At 45.4% G+C, this 23,030-nt stretch overlaps 1 protein-coding gene across 11 annotated transcripts in view; it reads left to right on the plus strand.

Annotated features, from left to right (window-relative positions):
- Nucleotides 1–23,030, plus strand: part of slc4a4a (solute carrier family 4 member 4a) — a 38,381-nt gene that overhangs the window by 4,088 nt on the left and 11,263 nt on the right. For 2 of the 11 annotated variants that reach the window (XM_069523234.1, XM_069523233.1), the window contains exons 1-13: nt 390–692; nt 5,114–5,290; nt 11,305–11,440; nt 12,572–12,732; nt 13,808–13,987; nt 15,604–15,699; nt 17,685–17,761; nt 20,746–20,903; nt 21,772–21,859; nt 21,964–22,118; nt 22,317–22,427; nt 22,615–22,789; nt 22,876–23,009. In XM_069523234.1, the coding sequence (XP_069379335.1) occupies nt 485–692; nt 5,114–5,290; nt 11,305–11,440; nt 12,572–12,732; nt 13,808–13,987; nt 15,604–15,699; nt 17,685–17,761; nt 20,746–20,903; nt 21,772–21,859; nt 21,964–22,118; nt 22,317–22,427; nt 22,615–22,789; nt 22,876–23,009 (1,856 nt within the window). In that variant the 5' untranslated portion in view covers nt 390–484. Of the gene's footprint in view, nt 1–389; nt 693–5,113; nt 5,291–11,304; nt 11,441–12,571; nt 12,733–13,807; nt 13,988–15,603; nt 15,700–17,684; nt 17,762–20,745; nt 20,904–21,771; nt 21,860–21,963; nt 22,119–22,316; nt 22,428–22,614; nt 22,790–22,875; nt 23,010–23,030 lie in introns of those variants that run through there. The other 9 variants (XM_069523242.1, XM_069523240.1, XM_069523243.1 and 6 more) reach the window with 6 other exon arrangements.

The following is a 23,030-nucleotide window of genomic DNA, read 5'->3' on the forward strand; positions in this document are numbered from 1 at the left end:
AGCCGGCGTAATCCTGTAAGGGCGGATGAGTAGACAGACATGTGATGGCCCACTTGTGTCTTAGGTGGAGGCCGGTGGTGAGGGGGGGCGGCGGCATTAGCCGCCAGATGGAGCGGCTTTGTAGTGTGTGTGCGTGTGTGTGTGTGTGTGTGACTGATTAGACACAACTCTTTTCCACATGCTTTTATTTTTCGTCTTCCTCCCACCGATAAGACTCCTCACTGTGATTCTACCAGATGAGGTCCACGTGGTCAGATCTGAATTAAGTCACAGACACTCGCCCCCGTCGCTCATCACGCTCAATTAGCAGCAACTTCCTGTCCTCGCCCTCACCCTCCTCCGCCAGATTAAACCCACGACATCGTACCTATTGGCTGCTCCCTCAAGGACGACACACATTCACACACCGGCACAAAACAACACATGTCTAACGTAGACGTAGCCTCACACAGGGCGTCTGTCGATGAGTGGTTGATGGGGAGACATGAGCGCCACCAGCAGCACCAGACTGACTCCCAGCCCCAACTTACTGCAGGTGAACGAGCCGAGGAGTTATGGCTCCACGCTGTCGCTGGAGGAGAAGTGTGAGCAGTCTTTCTTCCTCTTTTATTACTACAGGATGGAGGACGAGGCGGTGCTGGACCGGGGGGCGTCCTTACTCAAGCACCTCTGTGACGAGGAGGAGGTGGAGGGTAAGTTCACCTGTGCACCTTCACTTCTGTCTCACACTGTTTGTTTAATATATTTATTTTATCTTGACGACTCATTTATCTTCAAACGAAACAATCGTAAACCAAACCGCTTTTTAAATCGTTTAGATTTTTTTCCTGTCGGTGAAGTGAAACAGGACGTCACCCGTCCTCTCAGTCGGCACCAAGTTTCACAAGCGTCCTGCACGGTGACGCTCACCTGTGCAACGAGCTGGCACGGGGGAGATGTAGAACGAGGAGCATGTGATCCTGTGTTTATGTCTCTAATCTGCTCCGACAGGACAACACACAAATCAAAGCTTTACTGATCCTCATTCAGAGAACTGAAGACGTGAGTCTGTCCTAAACTGTGCTCTCCCATCAGATGAAATCAGATCTGGGTAATGACTCGATGTCGTGAATCAGAATAAGAATCGTTAGGGGCTGATCTGAATTCAGTTGCTATAGAATAGAAAATATTCCTGGGCATATTCCTGGAAAGTGGGCGGAGTGTCCTTCTACTTCCAAATGAATTCAGCGGCTGAATATTTTCGAAACTTCCAACTCTCGCTGCCTCTTGTTGCCGAGGAGAAGTTATGTTGACACGGTGCTGACGTCACCCTGCACCTAACAACAGGCGCTGGTTCTGGTCCAGCTGATTAACCAGGCCTGGCTCGCGGCCGGGTTTCTGTTTCTTTGTGCTCAGAATGACTCCGGCTCTTTGATGCCTTTGTTGATTTCTGACGAGGACAAAAGTCACAAAGAAACAAAAACCGTTCGAATGTTTTGAAGAATGTTGCTTTGAATTTTTACGGAAAGTCTCCCTCGGCAACTCGTACACTGTCCCTCACGCTGGAGATCAACATTTTGTCAGGTGTCACCTCAGCTTGAACTCTGTCCAACTTCCTGTGCGTAACCAGCGTCTCAGCTGTGCGTCCTCCCCCCCTCCCCCCCCCTCCCTCACAGACGACCCACTGATAAAAAGAACGAGGAGAGAGGAGGCCGTCTGACAAGATAAAGAGAAGCGGCACTTTGGTCCGATGGTCAAATGATCTGACGCTGCTCAGTCTGTGTTTTGATTCCAACGTGTTCGTATCTGAGTCCGTGACACAGACGTCGTCAATGATCCCAACAGAAGATTGAGTCTCACTCGGTGACCTTTGTCCCACTGAGGTCGATAAATTACAATAGTTCTCCAACCACACGACGTCACCTCTGTTTTAAAACACTCTGCCACAGAGTCGTCCACAATAATCCAGATATTCAGAGACGCTGAAACTGAAGAACCTTGGAAATGCTGCCGGTCCCTTTTCGGTTTGAAATCTCCGGGGCTGTGTTTTAGTTTGGACGAGGACAGACTGAGACGAAGACGCTCGCAGCCTCTGACTCACTGATCGCGTCTTTTCGGTCGGGGATTAAAACTGATTGATTTGTTTTTCGTAGTCGTGTGGTTGTCGCCAAAGAACTCTTCAGGTTTTTAGTCCTAACGAAGCAAGAAAAAAAGATTATTAATATAAAATGACCCTCAAGAATATCTTTTACAACCAACAATCAAATGCTTCCTGTTTACACCGGCACACACGTGTCCAGTGTCCGCGAGTGGTCACGTGCCCCTGTCCCCGCCCTCCCTCTGCAGAGGCAACCACACAGAATCTTCTGTGACCTTTTATTAAAGTCATGCATGTTTATATTTGCTGGTTTCAAGTTGAAATTGTTTTTCTGCCGAGTCAGCAACCGACAGGAGGCGTCTCTTCTTCTTCTAAAACAAAACCAGAGCGGCTCTCTCTCTTAATCCAGCAGCACATTTTAAAGCTGCTCGGTATTAGCATGCTGTCGGTGCCGCGTGGCGCCTCGCCATCCTCCCCGACAGGCAGGTCCCAGCGGCGCGGTTACTGTGGAAACTGGCGGCGGCGTTGCATCCCCTCAGAAATCTAGAGAGCGAAACAAACCTCCCAGCGAACACAAGGATCTCGCTTCATTCAGGGAGTTCGAGCTCCAAAAGAAGTTCTTCTTCCATCCCCTGAAAAAAGAGGAGGAAGTCATTTCACAAAGCTGCTCTGGCAGAGTGCAAATCTTCCTTCCATCCCCTTGACGCTGCCATTTTTTATTCCTCCTCCTCCTCCGGCGCTCTCCTCTCATTCTCTCACCTCCCGTCTTGTTGCCGTTCAACCTGTGCAAACGTCTTCCCTCTCTGTTTTATTGCTCGTCCATCAGCTCTAATGGCCCCGAGGTCTTTATTTCCTTCTGTTGGTCTGTGTCTCTCTTGTCCTTTGTCGCCGTTCAGCCATCTGCCTCCTGGATGTTCTCTCGAAATGAAACTAATGGGTTTCAGATAAATAAAGTCACTTGTGTTCCAGGAGGGAGACGTTGTTCTTTTCTTTTTTCCAGTGGATGAAGGAGGAAAATCTTCTGATGTTGATCAAACTATGAGTTCCTCCGCTGATCCGTTTGTTTGATAGTTTGCAGAATTAGAAGAAAACTACTGGATTTCCGCAAAACTTGGTAGAAGTTTGTAGAATCTGTGGATCAGGGAAAAAGATCCGGATCCAGGAATTGTTTTACATTTTCCTTTTGTGGAGATCGTTGACTTCTCAGAGAATACTTAAAAAAAAATCTATATTTATCAGTAATTTGGTGCCGATCCAGATAAAAACCAGATCTAATGAATTTAAATGTGGTTTCATTTGGAGACTGTTTGTTTTAACCCCTCAAACTCTGTATCTGCACAAAACATCTGCATCTTCTAAAACAACTAGAAGCAGTGATTTGGAAACATCTGGTTTGAAATCTGTTCTGCGTGGACTCGGACTCTCGGGTCGTTAATCCACAGTTTTATAAGTAAACCTGCACCGACTCAGATATATCCTCCTTTTTTTTTCTTCCCTCTCCGGCCGATGATGCCGGCGGCGCTTCAGCCGCGTTCGATTGATCTCGTTCCCAGTGTTTTCATGTTATCACATAAACATGGGACAGATGCCATCCTTGTTGAACCAAAAGCCGAACGTGAAGCAACTCTAGTGAGGGCGATGCTGGTTGTGCCCACTTTCTTCTTCAGTCTTTGACGCTTCCACCTTTCGAAACATTCTTCCTTCCAGTGTTTTGTTCATTTTGTGTCACGCGAGAGCGGAAAGTTACCGAAACGGACTGAAGGAATTTTTAACATTTGACACATTTTTCTTGACATTAATATATTAAATTCACATCGATTGTTGAAGTTTGGCTCTTTTAGAGAACTAAACTTTATTTTGAATGTGATTCTCTGTACGTAGCTCAGTTTATCTTCAAAAAGACAAAAACAAAGTAAAGCTTCACCTTGAAGTTAAAAGCTGCTCAGATCTTCCCGTCAGCATCTGATTGTTATTCTGAGCCCTGGAAAAACACAATGCATTGTGGTACGAGTGAATAATGAACGCCGTTGTTTCCTCAAGAGGAGATCATTGTTTGTCGTGTCGAGGGGTTCAGCTACTTCCTGGTTGTGCCGCGCTCGGCTCATCGTCTCCCGACCTGCTCGGAAAAAGACGGCGTCCGACACTGAGCTGGTCATTCAGAGCGTTCCGTTTCAGTTCAGCTTAGTTTCTGTGAAAATGTGCATCGTCATAGTTTAACAAAAGTAAATTACAGGCAGATTTGAAGATGAACCAAAACAAAAACAGAACAGACAAACTTCTCCTTCAGTCTTTAGTCTGAGGGAAACTGTGATATGACGAAGCACAGTGATATATTTAAAGATGGCAACACACTGTACAACAATGGAGCCAGAGTTTCCTGCAGACGCTGCCGCCATCTTGTGCTGGTGATGGAGCAAGAGTCTGCGATGTTGAGATGGATCTGAACTTATCACCACGTCTGTGAGGATTAAGCTTCAACTGGAATTTCACACCTCAGTAAAAATAAATTAAGACTTAATGTCGGGAATCGAATAAACGTAGAACCCTGACCCGGCTTGTGCAGCATGTTGGCGTGACGTTCCATGTGAAGGCGTTTTCATCGGCCCACGGTCTGCTCTGCTTTTCATTATTGACCCTGAACCAGACGACTACATGTAAAACTGTTGGTGTAGTGCCAGCATGAAAAACAAGGATGTAGTCATGCACGCAGTCACGGCGTCTTCGCTGCTACGTGCTACTTCTTTTATGTCCAAATATTTGTTTTGACAGTGGACTGCCACCTCTGACCCGGCTCGGCTCCGTGTCCCGGCTCTGTTGTGGGGCCACGTGAGAATGTTCCCTGAGCTGAAGAGTGGTCACGACTCCGTTTGGGTTATTTACTGTATTTCACTTTCTGTCACGTCAGGATTTTTCAGGACGAGGTTCAGCTGCGTCGTGCGCACGATACTAATAAAGAGCAGAATAGAACGTGTCGGGATGTTTGATCAGGACGTTCAGGGTCAGACTTCACATCTCCTTGTGTTTATTCTTCTGCAGGTCACCACACCATTTACATCGGCGTGCACGTGCCCAAGAGCTACCGGCGTCGGAGGCGTCACCGCCGGAGAACCGGGGGCCACAAGGACAGAAAGGAGAAGCTGACGGAGAGCACCTCTGACAAGTCGGACGCAGAGAACAACGATGAGGCCAGCAACAGCATCCTCAAACCGCTCAGTAAGTTCTGATGGACTCCACGTCGGGGCCGATTAGTGCTCATGTCCGTCTCTCCGCTGAAGGCTGCTCTTTTACCAAAGCTGCTGAGTCCACTTTGTGGCCAGAAATAGCCGAGCAAGTTCCCGCTGAGTGATTCTTGACAGGAAGTCACGGATTTTCAGATGCATCTCGTGCTGATCAGAGTCTCCTGAGCCTCTCTGTGTCCTCGGCTGTAGACATTAGTGCGTCTGTTGTTGTTGTGCGTGCTGGTGTGCGAGCATCCCTACGTGTCAGTGCTCGTGTTCTTGGTTGGCTGGAGCCTCTTGTGTCCCCGCAGAGAGTAAAGTGCGATGTGGCCTCGGGCTCGGACAAAGAGCTGCGGCAGCTTTGAGTGAAGGTCGAGAGAGAACGGGGGGGGGGGGGGGGGGGGGGTTAAAGTGTAAACTTAACTTTCACTCATGTCAGCGGATTCTCCCACGTTTAGAGGTGAACAGCAGCTCACGTTGTGGAAATCATGGCTGGAAACTTTTTAACAACTTGAATTGATTTGGTCTAAGAAGTGAAGCGTGCCGTTTGTTCCCTGGTTACACGAGGTTCATGTTCAACAATCCTCCTCTGGGACTGAGGCTCAAAACGAATCCCCGTCAGATCCAATAACGAAAACGATGTCATTGCGCAAACACTCGCTCACACATGATGCGACGAGACGACCGCAATCCACCAGAACTGGATTTTATCCCGTGTAAACATCGCTGGATGTGCAGGAGGGATTTTGTTCAGGACTTTAATCCAATCAGAGAATAATTTACAGCCGGCGCATCTGGTTGTTGCTGCCGTGACGAGGCCAAGTTACCAAAAAACTGGGTACGTGTCACAATCACAGTCCCATGAGATGAATGGATCAATAACAAACTGAAGAGGAAGTGATGGATGTTTGGGCGGAGTCGTTCCTTCCTGTTGTGTGTAAACAGTGACACAGCTGCTCTTCAGACTCTCAAGATTAGTCTGCTCATATTTAATGTTTGTGATGTGGTTAATATTCATTACTTGTGCTTTTGTTGTGTTCTTGGGAAACCGTTCTGGACATTCCACATGTGGTGCAGCTCACGTCTGTGAAGCAGCAGCTGCAGATGAGAGGTTTCCAGATGTTTTCTCCCCAAACGTGAGCGTGTGCGAACATTGACGACCATTTCTCCTCGTTCCTGAAGCCCTGCACACCTCCGCTTGTTTACAGCAACACTGGTAATTCTCCATTCATGGAAAATGCGACTATGTTGGCAGGAGAATGTGAGCGTTGACGTCGTGTTGACAGTCAACGAGGCGGCGTTCTGCTGGTTCATACGGGCGAGGCAGCGTAACCGCTGTTGACGTTATGTAGAAGTGTGCACGCTGAAGTGACAACACAAACATGGAGCGAGGACACTTGGTTTTGTTGTATAGTGAATGGTTCAGTTGTGTTGTTGAATGCAAACAGACTTTATCATTTAAAGCTGTCGTGCTCTACGCTTGAGAAACGTCTCGGTGGTAGTTTGTACTTTCTCCGTGTACTATCTGAGTGGTACAGATATTAAATACCTCCTGTCTGAGATAACACCGTGTTCCCAGGGTTGTTCTTCACTCGGCCGCGTCAACTTATCTTCAGTTATGACTCGGATGTTCCTTCACATGTCCGCAGATTTTAAATCACCGTGCTCTATAAACAAGTCTGAAATGGAACTTGTTGAAACCTGAAGAAACCCGTGTACACGCTTCACACCCCAACATACTACATACAACATACAACGTATTACATACAACATACGACGTCCTCTATCCTGAGACTCGGCTAAATGAGGATTTCCAGTGTTTCTGATCTGAATGGATGAAAGTCAGACTTTGACTCTGTGGAGCCTGAAATAAAATAAACTTATACATATGTAGAAAAACTCTCCAGAGTGAAGTTAGTCTGAGACAAAAATCTCATAATTTTAACGTGAGAAGTTTTTTAATCTTCTCATCAGCTGTGGCTGAGGGGTAGAGCGGTCATCCTCTAACCAGAAGGTCGGTGGTTCGGTCCCATTCCGCATACAAACGTGTCCTTGGGCAAGATTAGAGTCGAGAAGAGCTCGATGTTAGCATTTAGCATTTAGCTCCGCTCTCTGTGAGGCAGAACTCTGAGGATTAGAGAAATAATTTAAGTGCAGTTTTTATTCAGAGATTCTTTCTGTTTGTCTCTTCTGCTGTTTGATGAATGTTTTTGCAGCCAAAGCTCAAATCTGCAGGCGTCAGTGAAGCTCATGTCTGAGCTCCTCTGCCCTCCTCCGTGTTACTCTCTCAGGGAACCAGGTCCCGGGGGACGGCCCCCGTCCGTCACATGGATGAAATCCTCTTGTTTGGTCAGATGGACGCTGCGGGGACGGAGACAACGTCTCCTGGTTGCATGTGTGTTCGCTGCAGTTATTTGACCCCTGCTCATTTTGATGAGCAGGTTTTTTTCTTCTCTATCAGATCAAACGTTCTCTCAGAGCAGATTACACAGATTATTCAGAAACTTGATTCTGATACAAATGGGTTTAATTCTCCAAAGAGAGTCGACCTATTGTATTTATTCAGTTTTTACCCTCAGATTCATGTGATACTTGTTCCTCTTGTGATCCAGAGTACGATCATAAGAAATGTGAAAGTTGATTAGTGAAATAAATGAGACAGAAACCCACAGATCCTTCTGATATTACAGAAGATATTATAAATATAATAACTTATATACTGAAACACTTGTATTATAACTTTATTATTATAACTTATATGTATAATAACTTATATGTATAATAACTTATGTACTATAATAACGTGTATATACACTGAACAGAGATGACTCCATGAGCTCGACCTGCTGTGATGCGTCGTGCTGCAGTTGAATCCTATGAGTTTGTACATTTATACAGTTTTACCCCCCCCCCCCCCCAGCTGGTATTTGTGACGCTCTCATCAGAACGTTCCCACCTCAGCTGTCACAACAACATACCAGAGCTGGACGGCCTGAGTATAAACACTGCGCTGTGAATGGCTCACCCTCAGGGTGTCACTCTGCATTCAACCAATCCCCCCCCCCCGTTCAGTGGCCGTGAGCGAGCCGCCTGCATACTGAACATTTCCTGAACTCCCGGTGCTCCTCCGCTCCGTGTGAATGAGCCGACGCCGCGTTGCGTTATCGCTGCGCGTACAGTCGCTAACAATGAACGAGCTATCAGATCCCGCGTGACCTTTGAGTTTTCAGAAAGGTCAGCGGAGATGCGAGGTATTTGTGTAGGATGCATTTCAAGAGAGGGACTGAACCGGCCTTTAGTGGCAGCCACACTAAGCTTTCTACTGGGCAGCGGGCATTCTTCCTCCATCTATCCCATGAGCCTCTGCTGCTGGGACAAAGTCCTCTTTGTGTGCCCATGGCTCTTGGCGAGAACACACAGCTCTGAAATTGTGTTTGAACGATGGGATTTTCATTTCTCTCCCTCCTTTTCCGTGCCTGCTCTCACCCCTCTTTGCTTTCTCTCACCCTCCTCACCCTCCCTCCCACCTTTCTCTTAGCAACTGCTGCAGCGAGACAGTGTCACATTGAACGCTGCTCGTTTTCAGGATTTTCATCGATACATCCGCGACATCAGTTTTGTGATTGTTAGTTTTCTCAGGCCTCTCGTGTTTTAGAGGAATCTTTAGTGAACTCGTTTAGTTTTGTTCTTCTCTGGTTCCTAAACGTCTTCCATCCTCCATCACTGCAGGTTGTTTAGACTAATTATTAATTTGTTATTACCTCCAACAGGCAGGTTGTGTTTCGTATTTCCTGCTGTGTTCTCACACTCAGTGGACTTTTTTTACTCAGATCCTTTCAGGAGAAACACATAATGTCCAGAGACTCACTCGGACATTTGCGTTCTCACAAACAGCAGGAAACCGGAAGTTCTTTATTCCTCAAAATTTTCAGGAAGAGATTTAAAATTTGATTTAAACTAGGGATTATTTTTTTATTCTGGGTTGATGATAAAATATTCCGTGTCGCTCCTTTATAAAGACGTTTACGTCTCTCATGCATTAACAGAATGCACATGTGATGAGTGCAGCTTCTCTGAGGCTTTCACCCTCACATTGTTCACATGCACACTGACCACAGCAGGTTTTTAAAGCTTGTTTCAACTGTTTACTGTAATCACCGTAAATCACTGTGGATAGAAGCGTCAGCTGAATGTGTGAAACGCACATGTGCATTATTCCACCACAGCTGTTATTAAACAGGTTGTGGCCACTTCAGCTAGTTGCAGCTTGTGTGTGTGTGTATGTGTGTGTGTGTGTGGGTGTGTGTGTGTGCGTACCAGCAGACAGTTGATCCTCCACCTAGTAATCTTACTCCTTCTTGTCTGGCTCGTACCTGCTGCTGCTGTTGTTGTTGTTATTGTGCTGCTGAGAGAAAGATCAAGATTCATCTCATTTACAGTTTGATCACTTGCTGCTGAATGAATGAATGAATGAATGAATGAATGAATGAATGTGTGGTTGTTTGTGAAAATGTCTGAAACTCCAGTTAAAGACTCGACGCAGATCTAATCTGATCCTGCATGAATCAAGTCTCACACTTCATTATAAACACGATCACACTTGTGTTTACAGATTCTTCATATAAGAGCCGGTGTCATTTCCTCCTGTGACGTTTTTCCCCCGGAGCCGTTTTTAGATCCGTTCATTTGTTTGGACAAGATTAGGATTCTGTGTTTTGAGGAATTGAAAATGTAAATGTTCGGTATCTGCAGTCACAGTGTGGTGCGGTGGTATTAGTGATGTAATCTGATGAGGCAGCTTTGTCATTATTACTCACTGTCACACACACACATCTGTTGGAACCTCTATACCTGTGAGGACCCTCACTGACATGAAGCAGTCCTGAACAGTGACTGTAACCAACATATATATATATATATATATATATAATATATAATACTGTATATTTATATACTGTATATACTCAAAGTATGAAAAGGTCAGATACAGACTGAAACAACAAATATGGAGGTGCAGGAAAATGAATCTGAATCTACTCTGCAAACATCTGATCTCCCACTGATCTCCATCGTGTAGCGTGTAGCGTGTAGCGTGTGCAGAGATGAACATGTTCTGCACGGTAACACTTTGATCCCTGGATCAGAGGAGCCATTGTTTCATGTATGTGAACATGTGCTGATTCACTTCTTCTTCTTCTGTGGTTGTTTGCTGTTTCCCATGAAGCATCTTGTGAGTCCTCGATCAAAGTTCAAAATATTGTTTCCACTTGTTGCGACGTGGTTTGACGCCGCCGACCTTTCGCAGAGTGTTTGAGAAGCACTGAAAGGTATTATTCACATATCGAACCCATTGAGATTCGCTCTGGCTGCTTTGTGCCGCTCTCGAACTATTTAAATGAGAAGACAAGGGGAAGGAGAGCCAAGCCTCGGCTGAAGAATGGACCAGTTTGTGAACCATTTCCTAATTGTTAATGAGGGGCTCCAGGGCACTTTGCCAAGGCTGCAGGGCCAATGGCGAAGGCCTGTTTGTACAGCGGAGGGGGGGGGGTGTACAGAGAGGGGGCTAGCTGTGGGGACACTGTCACTGAGGGGACCCCCAGACCCCATCGGCCCCCCCCCACCTGGTTTACACAGAGCTGGAGCTGCTGAGAGCGGCCGTCACTTCCACCAACACTTTGATGAGGGTCGGGCCGCTGCTGCTGGACTCTGGTCACTTTCTGACTGCGATCTGAGGAGACCCCCCCACCCCACCCCCCCCGCTTCAGTTGATTTGAACAGGCAGGTCTTCAGAGATGTCCAACAACAACAACAACCAGGAGGAGAAGGAGGAGAAGGAGGAGGACACGGAGGAGAAGGGAGAGGAGGTCATGGTGAAAATCCCACCACCTCCACCTCCTCCAGAGATCAACGGGAAGGGTCCGGCCGAGGACGCCAAGCCGGCGCCCAAACCTCTGCCCAACGGGCACCAATGCCAGGTTATGAACCGCAGCATTTTTCCTCTCTCCGCAGTCTCACCAGCGGCCGAGAGGATCCGCTTCATCCTCGGGGAGGAGGACGATGGACCGGCTCCCCCGCAGCTCTTCACCGAGCTGGACGAGCTGCTGTCAGTGGACGGACAGGAGATGGAGTGGAAGGAGACGGCCAGGTAAGAAGCTCAGAATCAGACTTCACAGCCGATTATCAACCTGGTCTCAATAATGAAAATGTCTCAAAAGTCTTTATGGTTTAACTCAGTCCTCCTGTGGCCCGGCCACGTCATATCGTGGTTCATTGAATGATTTGCAGAGGAACTAAAGTCTGTTTATGAATCTGAAGTAGTTCAAGAGCTCGATTGGTTAGATTGAGTTTTAAACACTTGATATTATATCAGTGTGAAGCCAAAGGTCAAAGGTCAAAGGTCGCGGTGGCCTCACAAAGTAGTTTTAAGTTTTTATTAAACGTGACGTCTTCAGATCAGTTTGACTCAGAAATCAACTGAGTAGATTTTGGTGCCTGGAGGTCAAAGGTCAAGGAAAGACGCTTCACATATCATCCATTCATGTCTTCAGTTCATCAACCATTCGTCCATCTATACGTCCATCCATAGACACGTCGTCATTTTCTCAGTATATAATATCCAGCAAACACACAACATGTGAACTAACTTATATAAAAAGACACAAAAAGTTGAAAACTCAGAACAGTGTCAGTCATTTTGGGGAATAAAGAAAAAAATTTTTTTGTTTTTTTCACGAGGGCAAATTATTCTGCAGTCAAGTGTAAAAACTTAAAAAATATCTGTTCACGACCGAAGTACAAGAATAAAACTGAACAAGTGAGAAATCAATACAAGAAGGTTAAAAATGAAAAGTTAAAATAAATTAATCCGATTTGAATCAGCGATGTCGGAGTTATTATTCTGTGAATAGATTGAGATGTGGTGCGACGTCTCACGAGTTCACTCAGCGACTCACAGAGAATAAAAGATCTCACAAGTGCCGGCTGGAGCTGGACGGACGCCAAGTGCAACGCTGTCCGCCAAACTGAGGCCGAATAAAACCCCAGAAACAACTGCTCAGCACCCGAGTGTTCACTTTCTCATCCTCTGACCGAGGAGACGGAGGGGGGGGGGGGGGGGGGATTTAACAAAGTGAAGTAAATAAACCAGATGTAACAAAATAAACAAAATAATTACTTTGAGGACGCAGCCTCACGTCCTCTAAGGTCACCTCGTGTTGGCTGGTTTCATTTCTTTCTCTCAGTTGACTCCGGTGTTTTTTTGGCTTCGTCCCTGCAGGTGGATCAAGTTTGAGGAGAAGGTGGAGAAAGGCGGAGAGCGGTGGAGTAAACCTCACGTGGCCACGCTGTCCTTACACAGTCTGTTTGAACTGAGAACGTGCATCGAGAAAGGCACCATCATGCTGGACATGGAAGCTTCCACTCTGCCTCAGGTTGTTGGTGAGTCAACAAGACGAGCAGGTTCTGATCTGTTTTCATCGGATCACGTGTTTTCAGAGATGCAGACCCAGATTCTGTGCTTGTGTTGGTAAAGTGCACAAAGTTTTTTAATAACAGACCAAAGACCAGGATTTGACATTACACCTTCAAACTTTGAGAATGTTTAGAAAAAAGTTTTTAAAAGTCCAGAATTAGACGTTGCGTGATAACTTCTGCTCTCAAACTAGAACAACAGGATATTAAACCCATAGAGGTCGTCAGTTTTTTTTGTTCCTGTCCCACAAAGACATCGATGAAGGTCAGCGTCCTGTCTGCCACTAAGTGAAGCTGCTCTGCAGGTTTACGGATCAATGCACATCACACACAAGACTTCCCTCCTTCCGCTCTGGTGTCAACGAGAAGACGAAGCTCACAGCTCAGGTCCTGTCCTCCACTTTAAACAGAACTTAATACAAAACCTCTCCTCAGAGGATTTGAGATGCTTGTGCCGCTCTGTCCTCTCGTCTCACTCCACCACCCCAACATTGTATCTGCATGAGGGAGCAGGAGGGAGAGTCACTCACTCGGTGATTAATGTGGAGTAATTGAGTGTGCTGCATGGGGCCGTGCAGGCCGAGCCGGGCCTCTTGCTTTGGGGCCAGTCAAGTTGAGTGATGGGCCATTAACGGCACCGCTCCTCCACAAGAGGAGAAACTCCCCGAGGCTGAGATCCGTCACCACTCAGGCTTCTGACCTTCTTTTTAAAAAGGGGAGAAACCTTTTGATTGAGTCGTTTCATGAAGCCACGAAGACTCCGGAGCAGCACGGGGAGGGAAAGAATTAAAGACGAGGAGACCGAGTTGTTGGATGAAATACTCAAAATAAAAGATATTTGAGAAACTAATCGGTAGATTTGCGTTCTCGCTGATGCCCGACTCGACATTTAAAGAAGTATCTTAAGGGATTTCTGATGCTGGTGTCGGTTTCTATCTTTCCATATTTAAATTGAAAAAACAAACTGAAAATAAAACGTTCTTGTTGTGAGAATGTCTCTCAGATATAACGTTCCTCCTCCTTGTCTCTCCTCGCTCCTCAGAGCTGATCACCGACAACCAGATCGAGATCGGGCAGCTGAAGGCCGAGCTGAAGGACAAAGTCATGTACACGTTGCTACGGAAACATCGCCACCAGACCAAGAAGTCCAACCTGCGCTCGCTGGCTGACATCGGAAAGACGGTCTCCAGTGCAAGTAGGCTGTTTTCCAACCCGGAGAACGGTAATACTGATGCCAGTCTGGTGCAGTCTCTCTCTCTCTCTTTTTATTTTATTTTATTAAGACAAAAACACAACAACCATTTATTTCTCTTTATTCTAAATAAAGTGTAGTTTGCGGGACACGCTGCTGCAGCTCCTCTGCACCAATGACGATGTGAACTAACGAGTCATAAATAAATAACAAGACTTTCCTCAGAGACCATTTTTATTAGAGACCTTATCAGGAATCTGGGTCTTTTAACACTTTTAAAACTTTATAAAAACCTTTCTGTCACTAAACCTCATCCCACCAGTGAAACTAAAGCTTCTGTGTTTTGTTAAATCAAAACATAGATTTGCAGTCACCCCCTCTAACAACGTATTAACGCTGTGTGTGACGGTGTTATTCTACTAACTGGAGCTCAGTGTTTACGACGCTGACGAGGAGAGAAGTCCAAGGCCGAAGGAAATCATAAAACCACCTCAAGTGTTTTTATACGACTGACGGAGAGAGTTCTGTCTTTTACAGGCGTCAAGGATGAATTTGGTTTTTAGATTTATTTACTTTTCATTTTCTGGACATTTATAATAAATCGTATTTAATGGAGAACTACAGTGCGACGGAGTATTAGTGTCGTATTAAAGAAAAATTAATTCTGAGGTTACAAGAATAAAGTCGTAATTTAATGAGAAATATTATATATATATATATATTCTCCCTCTGAAATGAAAATTATAACTTCATTCAATATTGAAACTTTTTCTCTTGAACTACGACTTTAGTCTTGTAAAGTTACGACTTTCAACTTTATTCTTGTGATATTAAAATGATGTAATATTACTTTAAAACCCTCCTTTAAGTGGCTCTGATACTCTGTCATAGAAGAATATTGTGGCTCTGATTAATCTCACAGGACGATGATTCGTCAATGATTCAAACTTGAAAGTAAAATAATCCAAATGGATGAAATTGACTTAATTTGTCATTTTAGTATAATTACAAATAATAATAATAATTTTTAAATATGTAAATTAATGCTATAAAACTGAAACGAATTCTGCTCTGAATCTTTGTGAATGAAAGAGAAATGAACAAATGAATATTTTCAATTAAACACACACACACACACACACACACACACACACACGTCACACTGATGTCTATCAGACTTTAACATGTGTGTCAGTGATTGTTATTAATCTGTTTGTGGCCGTGGGACTTTGGAAAGTTATTTATCAGCTGGTTTATGAATCTGGTTTATGATTTTATCAAACTGTTCCTGTGATTCTGTTTGTCGCAGTTTGGAAAAAAGTCATAAAAGCCGGAGCCTCTTATCCAGATCACAGTGTTGAGATAAAGAGCTTCGCTGATAATCCTTAATTGAACTGAGGATAAAGTGCGTCCACAGTGAAGTTGAATTCGACCCAAGTTCTTCTGTCCAACGACCCACGGCCTCGTTAATTAATGACACTTCTTGTTTCTCTGCATTAATCATGTTTTAACGACCTCTTGATTTCTTTCTAACCTCGTGCTTCGCTCCGGGGCCTCGGCCGTTAACCCTCCGGTCGTTTCTCCTCTTCTGCCTTTTTCTTCTGCTTCCCTGGACTCTTGTGAAAACCTGCTGCTGCTAATCAAAGCTCGTAGTCCTCTTGAGAACTCTCTCACCTGCCTGTCGGGTCGCATCTCCATGGAGGACTTGCAGTCCCAGAGGAGTAGCAGCATGGACTGGCTTAGTAAGTTCACCGGACCCAGACTACGTTCACACTGCAGAACCAGTTCAGAACCAGTTCAGAACCAGGACCTGCTCCTGTTTCAGGATCAGGCACGATCAGCAGAGTCTGTAAAGACAAATGAGACGTCTTTAAAAGTGTAAAATGTCTCACTGGTTAAATAAGACTCGCTCACACTGGACTCACGTATGCGTCACGTTAATGTTTGACGGTTGTGACTCTTGGTGCGATCGTCATGACGACAACAATCACAGCTTCATGCCACGTTAGGTATCAACGCAAGACCAAAGACGAGACAGGACACTGGAGGGACAGCTCAAACCAACAGTCTCCATATCAACACACGGTCAAATCCACTGGATCTGATTCACGTGCTTCAAATTTCAAATAAACATCACACAAAGTCGATATCCAAGAATTATTGAAATTATAAAAACGTCTTATGTCAAAGAAAGTGAATAAAAATCAGTGGATCTGCATAAAAATTGGAAAAATGAAAACTTCCTCCTTGACTGAAAAATATAAATATCTTGATCGTAGAATCTCGACATCGTACTTTGCAGCACAGAGTGGATGAGCCTTAGCGTTAGATTCGGCAGCGGTTGAAGCTTTCTGTCGGTACTCTGCGTTCATTTTGTCCGTATTCATTCAAGCGTATGGATACGGACAAAACTGTTGAAATGAAGCAGTACCACCACAAATCCTGGAGGGGGCAGTAGTTCAAGCGAGACGACCGTAGAACACGAGGGAGAAACTTCAACTTGTCGCGATGTGTTTACTGACCTCACAGACAAACTGACGCTTCCAACACAGACGCTTCTCGCCTCTTTCTTCAGAGACATTATTGTTGTTGTTGTCAGAAACCTTTGACTCTGTGCTGCCCTCTAGTGGACGTACTGCTTATCAGCATAAACAAGTCATTGAAGTTAACGAGCAGACGCGTCTCTGTTCGTACGTAACAGCTGAATTAACGAGCTGCAGGTGTTCGAGTCCCGTCGTATCTGATCCACATCTAAAACAGATTTCAGCTGCAGTGTGAACGTAGTCATGACCGAAGTATTAACTTCTCCTGTCCTTTAGCCTCCGTGTGTATTAGTACAGAGGATTTTATGCAGTAGTTCCATATTAATAGTATTCACAGTCGTGTCCCATTTAACTTTGGCTCTTTATTTTTAAAGACAACTTTATTTTAAGGATTATTTTCTGGCTTTATTAAGATAATTTCCTCAGTTTTATTTTATTTTTTTTGACTGGCTGCATCATACTGACAAGCATGCTATTACCCACAATGCTCTGGGGGCAGATGTATGAAAAGGCTACAGTGGCTTCAGAATTTGCACTCGTGGACGTTTGTCCTCCTCTGGACGCCGTCTCGTACGTCTGACAGCTGCTGCACTGAACCGACATCACGTTCTGCCGTCACTTTGACAGAAGAGCAAACGTCAGCAGAGCGTCCGTCGGTCTGCTGCTCACCTGCGGAGACGAGCCGAGCACTTAGTGAAGACTGACGTGGAAGACGGACGCTCTACTTTAAGAGGACGGACGGACACACATGATAAAACATGTGTTGGAGGAACGGACACCTCGTAGTGACCGTCCGAACTGTGAAACCTGAAACATGAAAATATTAAATATAATTTATTTACTAACATATTTTTGCATCGTTGAAAATGATAAATGAAAACTGAAAATACTTTTAATATAAATAGAGAATAAGCTGGAACGTGTCAGTTTGAGACGTGTTGTAGCTCGAGGAGACGCTCCCACTCTTCACAGAAGGTTCAGATCCAGTGTGAGCTTCATCCTAAACATGCATGAATGTCACGGCTGTCTTGGTTTTTCCTTTTCCGCGCTGCATGGTTGTGGGGGGGGGGGGTTTGCAAAGCGTCTGGGCCACTGTCTTTCCTCGGGTCTCTGCCGTCCTCACGGTTTGGTCCAGGTGAAGGCGCCGCTCGTCTAACTGCTCAGATTGGCTGTGTTTCTTACAGACAGTCCCACCACGACGCACCGGAACCTGGCGTCCAGCAGCCTGAACGACATCTCCGACAAACCGGAGAAAGATCAGGTGAGTCCGAGGATTTGAGAATAGAAACGTGTCAGTGTCGTGAGTTTCTGACGTCACAACTTACTTTCCGCCCAAAATCTCAAATCTCTGAATGAATAAATTTCCCTTCATCGCTTCAACTATAAACTCAGGTCGTCACAGACGTGAACTTTGTTTTTGTTTGTTGTGACATTAAATGAAAAGTTGTCCATTGGTCCATTGGTCATTTATTGTAAACGAAATCTGTCCCAATGTCTTAAATTAGAATCCCAGACGACCTTTGTGATGAGAAGGTGTCCGCCTGAAACAGCTCCGTCCTCTGCAGTGGAGCCAGAACTGTTCAAATTAAACCAGTGAGACCAGTTAAAGTCCAGAGGTTATGTTATTTAGATGAAGTGATTAAACGTCTGTTGAGGACAAGGACAAGTGTCTCTGACTTAATGAACAGAGGAGAAGAAATCAAAGATTGAGTGACAGTGGAGACAAATTGTCCCTCACACTCACAGCAGATCTCAGTTTCTTCCTCTCTCAGCTTTTATCAATGAATTTCCATCTTTTATGAGAAGTCTTCTCTCCGCTCTGATCTTTTCATGACATCGCATCTTGTCCGACTCAAAGTCGAGTGGGCGAAGAATACAAGCGTCAGCCGTCCCTCTGTCCCACTGATGCAGGAGCTGAACCCGTAGCTTTTCATTTCCATGTCATGAGGTCGGAGGTCGGAGACACTGGGTGAGCCGCTGCTCGTCTTTCCTCTGCTCGTCTCACGTGCACACAGACAGACGGTGGAAATCATCTTTAGCCTGATCGTGACGTCAGGAAGTTTAATGAGCAGCGAGACAAATGAATTATTAGTTCACAGCTGCTGAAGTTGATGGAATGGACGTCTCCCTGCGTCCGTGTTGTCCTCTTGCACTCTGAACTCTGTTTGTGACAGAGGAGAGATTCGTGCACAGCAGAGATCTGGTCGTATGGTCTCAGAGAAGAGAATTAGGTCAAACCAACCCACGGAGTCGTCCTGAGGGACAGACAGCGTAGGACAGAGACAACTGAACAGGAAGCGTTTGTCCTCAGTGTTTCCACACCCACTCAGTCTGTTAATATCATTCACAAGTTTCCTCTGAGGGCCGACGTGCACTAAACGCTTGTTTCTCCCGCTCGTCGCTGCCTCTGGACTCGAGGACACGGACGGATCCCCGGGGGGGTTTTTAAAACTCACTATTTGATCCAGTTGATCAAACGTCTCCCTGCAGATCAAGAGTCTGGTCGAATAAATGAGTAACAGCAGGATGGAGGTGACGGTGGGTGAGTGTGTCGGATCAGCGGCGATCGGACACAGATCAGGGTTGTTCAGTTACTCTGGTTTAACCCGACGATCATTTACAGAACAACTCTTTGCCAGGAAGGTTTAACGGCCTCTGATTGGATCTGGCTGGATGTCACCGGTGGTCACGTCTGTGTAGGATTTCAGTCCTCAGAGGCTGACGCACATGATCTGGGTGGAATGCAAGGACATGGTGTTGATGATCATGTCCACACATCACTGGGCTTCTGTGGGATTTGTGTTTTCATCCCCCCCCCCACAGAAAATAGATCCCTGATCTATTTGAAAAAAGTTCAGTTGTCTTTATATCTTATTTTAGACTCTATGAATTCAATCCAAAGTGACAGACCCGCTCTGAGACTTTATATTCTGGGTGTGTGAGTGGGTGTGTGTTCTAATCCAATTAAAACCCTGGCACAGCTTTTAAAGACACATTGAACACTATCTGCTGCTGGTTTGGTTTTTTAAAAACTTAGAAAACTTTATGTCTTTATACTGTCGCAGTTTCCTCAACTGCTGAAACTCAAGTTATAGTTAAATGACGATCTATTGTTTCTTACATCTCTCTTGGTTTAAGATTTAAGGAACCTTCCTGCTGAGATCTGAGTGTTCCATGTTTAAGTGTTTCCATCAGTAGATGCTCTTCTGGAATGTTTGTGTGTGTGATGTTTTATTTCATCGGTTTAATACTGAGCCAGAAATCCAGTGTTCTTGTTGAAGCGGCTGCAGAAACTCAGACTGAGTGGAAGCTGAAGCATTTCAACAGAAGTTATAGGATCTCTCCTTCGATTTTATTTAAACGCAGTAAAGTAGATTGAATTATTTTGCATTTGATCGTCTGTCGGTCTTCTCATGAATTTGATCTGTTCTCTAACTCCAGATGTTTTGAAACTGATTTGTTCCTTTTGTATAAATACATTGAAATAAGATCAGCATTGATTTCACTAAAATATCTTATTTACGTCTTCAGAACAAGACAAAGTGAACGCTGTCGCCTTTTAGTCGTGAAGAATTTTGTTTCCGAAGAATTCACAGTGACGGTGTTCGTCTCTGTCTCTTGGTAAATGTTTCTCGGCTGTTCTCAAAGTTAATCGATAACTCGTAATCTAATCTACGTCTTTACAACTCTTTGTCTTTGAAGTTGTCTTTATTAATGATCTGCTGCTGTCGTCGTGTTTTTAATCAGGTGGAAAAATCTAATGAGAACGAAAGGTTGTCGGATTGAAAGTGTCAGACGATGTGTGACGACACAGAAAAGTGAATTTAGTCGATCATCTCAAACGTGTGAGAACGGACATTAGAATAATTTCAGGTTTTCATGTCCCTGGATCAGAGACAGTCATCGGCCGGACACATGTTGTTTTGTGTTCTGTTGTGTGTTGTCCGCTGGATTTCATATTTACACTGAGCTCATCAACTGCACTTCAACAAAAACTGACAAAGTCAAAGTCACAGCCTGGACTCTGAACCTGCAGAGCTCAGCTGGTGTCCGACCTCCGTCTTCATCTCAGCATCATCCCGACAGGAAGAAATACAGACCTCATGTTTCTGCTCTTTCATTGTCGCGATACGATGGAGCCTCCTGGTTTGGTATTTAAGCGATTGTCCCGTCGTTTAATTTACTGCTGGTGTGAACTTAACATTTAACGTCTCCTCCTGTGTTTCTCTCCTTTGTGCTTCTCAGCTGAGGAACAAGTTTATGAAGAAGTTGCCGAGAGACGCCGAGGCCTCCAACGTGCTGGTGGGGGAGGTGGACTTCCTGGACGCTCCGTTTGTGGCGTTTGTTCGTCTGCAGCAGGCCGTGATGCTGGGAGCCTTAACGGAGGTTCCTGTTCCCACGAGGTGAGATTCATGGATCTGCTAAAAGAGAGCTGACGTTTAATCAGACCCGAACTTCCATGGAGACAGCTGGTGGAGTTTTTATAGGTTTTAGTTTAGCTTTACTTCAGACTCGTGTTTCATATTACCAAGAGAACTAGATAAAATACACAATATAGAATAGTTGTTACACGAAAAACTTCATGTGACACAAAAACATCTATCTCCAGAACACCTCGAGGGAATCCTTTCAAATCTGGTACACGTGGTCACTTGGACTTGAAGGTCAAAGGTCAAGGTTGCTGTGACGTCACAAATCCTTTACTGCCTCGTGAACCTGTTTTTTCAAGACTTGGCTGTCAAGGGTCAAAGGTCACGGGGACCTCACTTAACATTTCTGGCCCCTTGAACACTGAATACGTCCCGATAACGTAACGTCGACACCGCTACAGTCGCCAGGTAGAGGAGTTAGCCTGTCTGTTTTTTCCCATGATGCCTAAAGTTCAACGTCACGAACTCTCCATCGACTGCGTCTCTCTCACCTCGCTGTTCGAACACGGTCGTTATGTTTCCATCGGCTGTTAAAAACCTGTTTCTGCTGCTGAGTCATTCGATGACAGACGATTGAATCAGATAAAAACCAGATGTCCGTTGGTTTTTCTGTTTTTTTAAACTGATTAGACTTCAGAGGTCAAAGTTCATCAGAGTAACTTCCGACCCTCACAGACTGGATCAGTGTGTAAAGAGTTCAGTTCTGCTGCTTCACTTCAGGAGCTTTATCTTCTGTCTTCACTCGTCTGATGAACGACTGAATGTCGTATAAAATATTAACGTCTCCAGAAACGTGAAACACATCAGCTCATTGTTTACATCAATGTTTTTTCGTTGGCAGGTTTTTGTTCATCTTGCTCGGACCCAAAGGCAAAGCAAAGTCGTACCATGAGATCGGCAGAGCGATCGCCACGCTGATGTCAGATGAGGTCGGTCTGACGTCGATGTTCATGATCTTCAATTAGGAGGTTTAGCACATGAATCAGGAGCAGAAGCCTCCTCCAGGGGTTCAGCCTCGTGTCTTTGTGTCCAGGTCTTTCACGACATTGCGTACAAGGCTAAGGACAGACAGGACCTGCTGGCCGGTATCGACGAGTTCCTGGACGAAGTGATCGTGCTTCCTCCCGGGGAGTGGGACCCGACCATCAGGATAGAGCCGCCAAAGTCCCTCCCCTCCTCGGACAAAAGGTCTGTATACGTGACGGTGCGCAAAACATCCTCACCTACACTTTTCCTGAAGGGTCACGAGAGGAGAGGAGCGACTCCCCGCTGAGAGTGAAAGTCCGAGTTCAGTCTGGACCGCTCGTTCCTACAGTCTCCGATTAACTCCCGATCAACACGACTGTTTGAACTCGCTCTGAAGAACTCTGTGTTTCGTATTTTTAGGAAAAACATGTACGCAGGAGGAGACTCTCAGATGAACGGAGGCATGCCTCACGACGGAGGTCACGGAGGAGGGGGACACGCCGTGGGGGAGGAGCTGCAGAAAACTGGAAGGTATGAAATCATGAACAAAACTTTATATTTTTCCACCTGTTTTATTTTTTTAAATTGTTATTTTCTTTTCTTTCAGTTTCTTGATTTAGTTTTTATTTATTTTTATTTATTTTATTTATTATTTTAGCCCATTTCATGATATCGATTTATTATTGTGGAAAATCTCCTGCTGTTCGTCTGCTCTCAGGTTTTGCGGAGGTCTCTTACTGGACATCAAAAGAAAAGCGCCTTTCTTCGTCAGTGACTTCACCGACGCATTTCACATTCAGGCCCTGTCGGCCATTTTGTTTATTTACCTGGGAACTGTGACCAACGCCATCACCTTCGGGGGTCTGCTGGGGGACGCCACGGACAACATGCAGGTCAGTTTCACCGCCATCAGTTTGTGGAGTGCTGTCGATTCGCTCTCTGAATAATTCTGTGGGTGTGTGTCCCGCGGTGCGTTCAGGGCGTGTTGGAGAGTTTTCTGGGGACGGCGATCTCTGGTGGCGTGTTCTGTCTGCTCGCCGGTCAGCCGCTCACCATCCTCAGCAGCACGGGGCCTGTTCTGGTGTTTGAACGGCTGCTCTTCAACTTCAGCAGGTTAGAAATGACTTTATTACT

The sequence above is a fragment of the Paralichthys olivaceus genome, chromosome 4 (genome assembly GCF_024713975.1).
Source record: "Paralichthys olivaceus isolate ysfri-2021 chromosome 4, ASM2471397v2, whole genome shotgun sequence".
Taxonomy (NCBI): Eukaryota; Metazoa; Chordata; class Actinopteri; order Pleuronectiformes; family Paralichthyidae; genus Paralichthys; species Paralichthys olivaceus.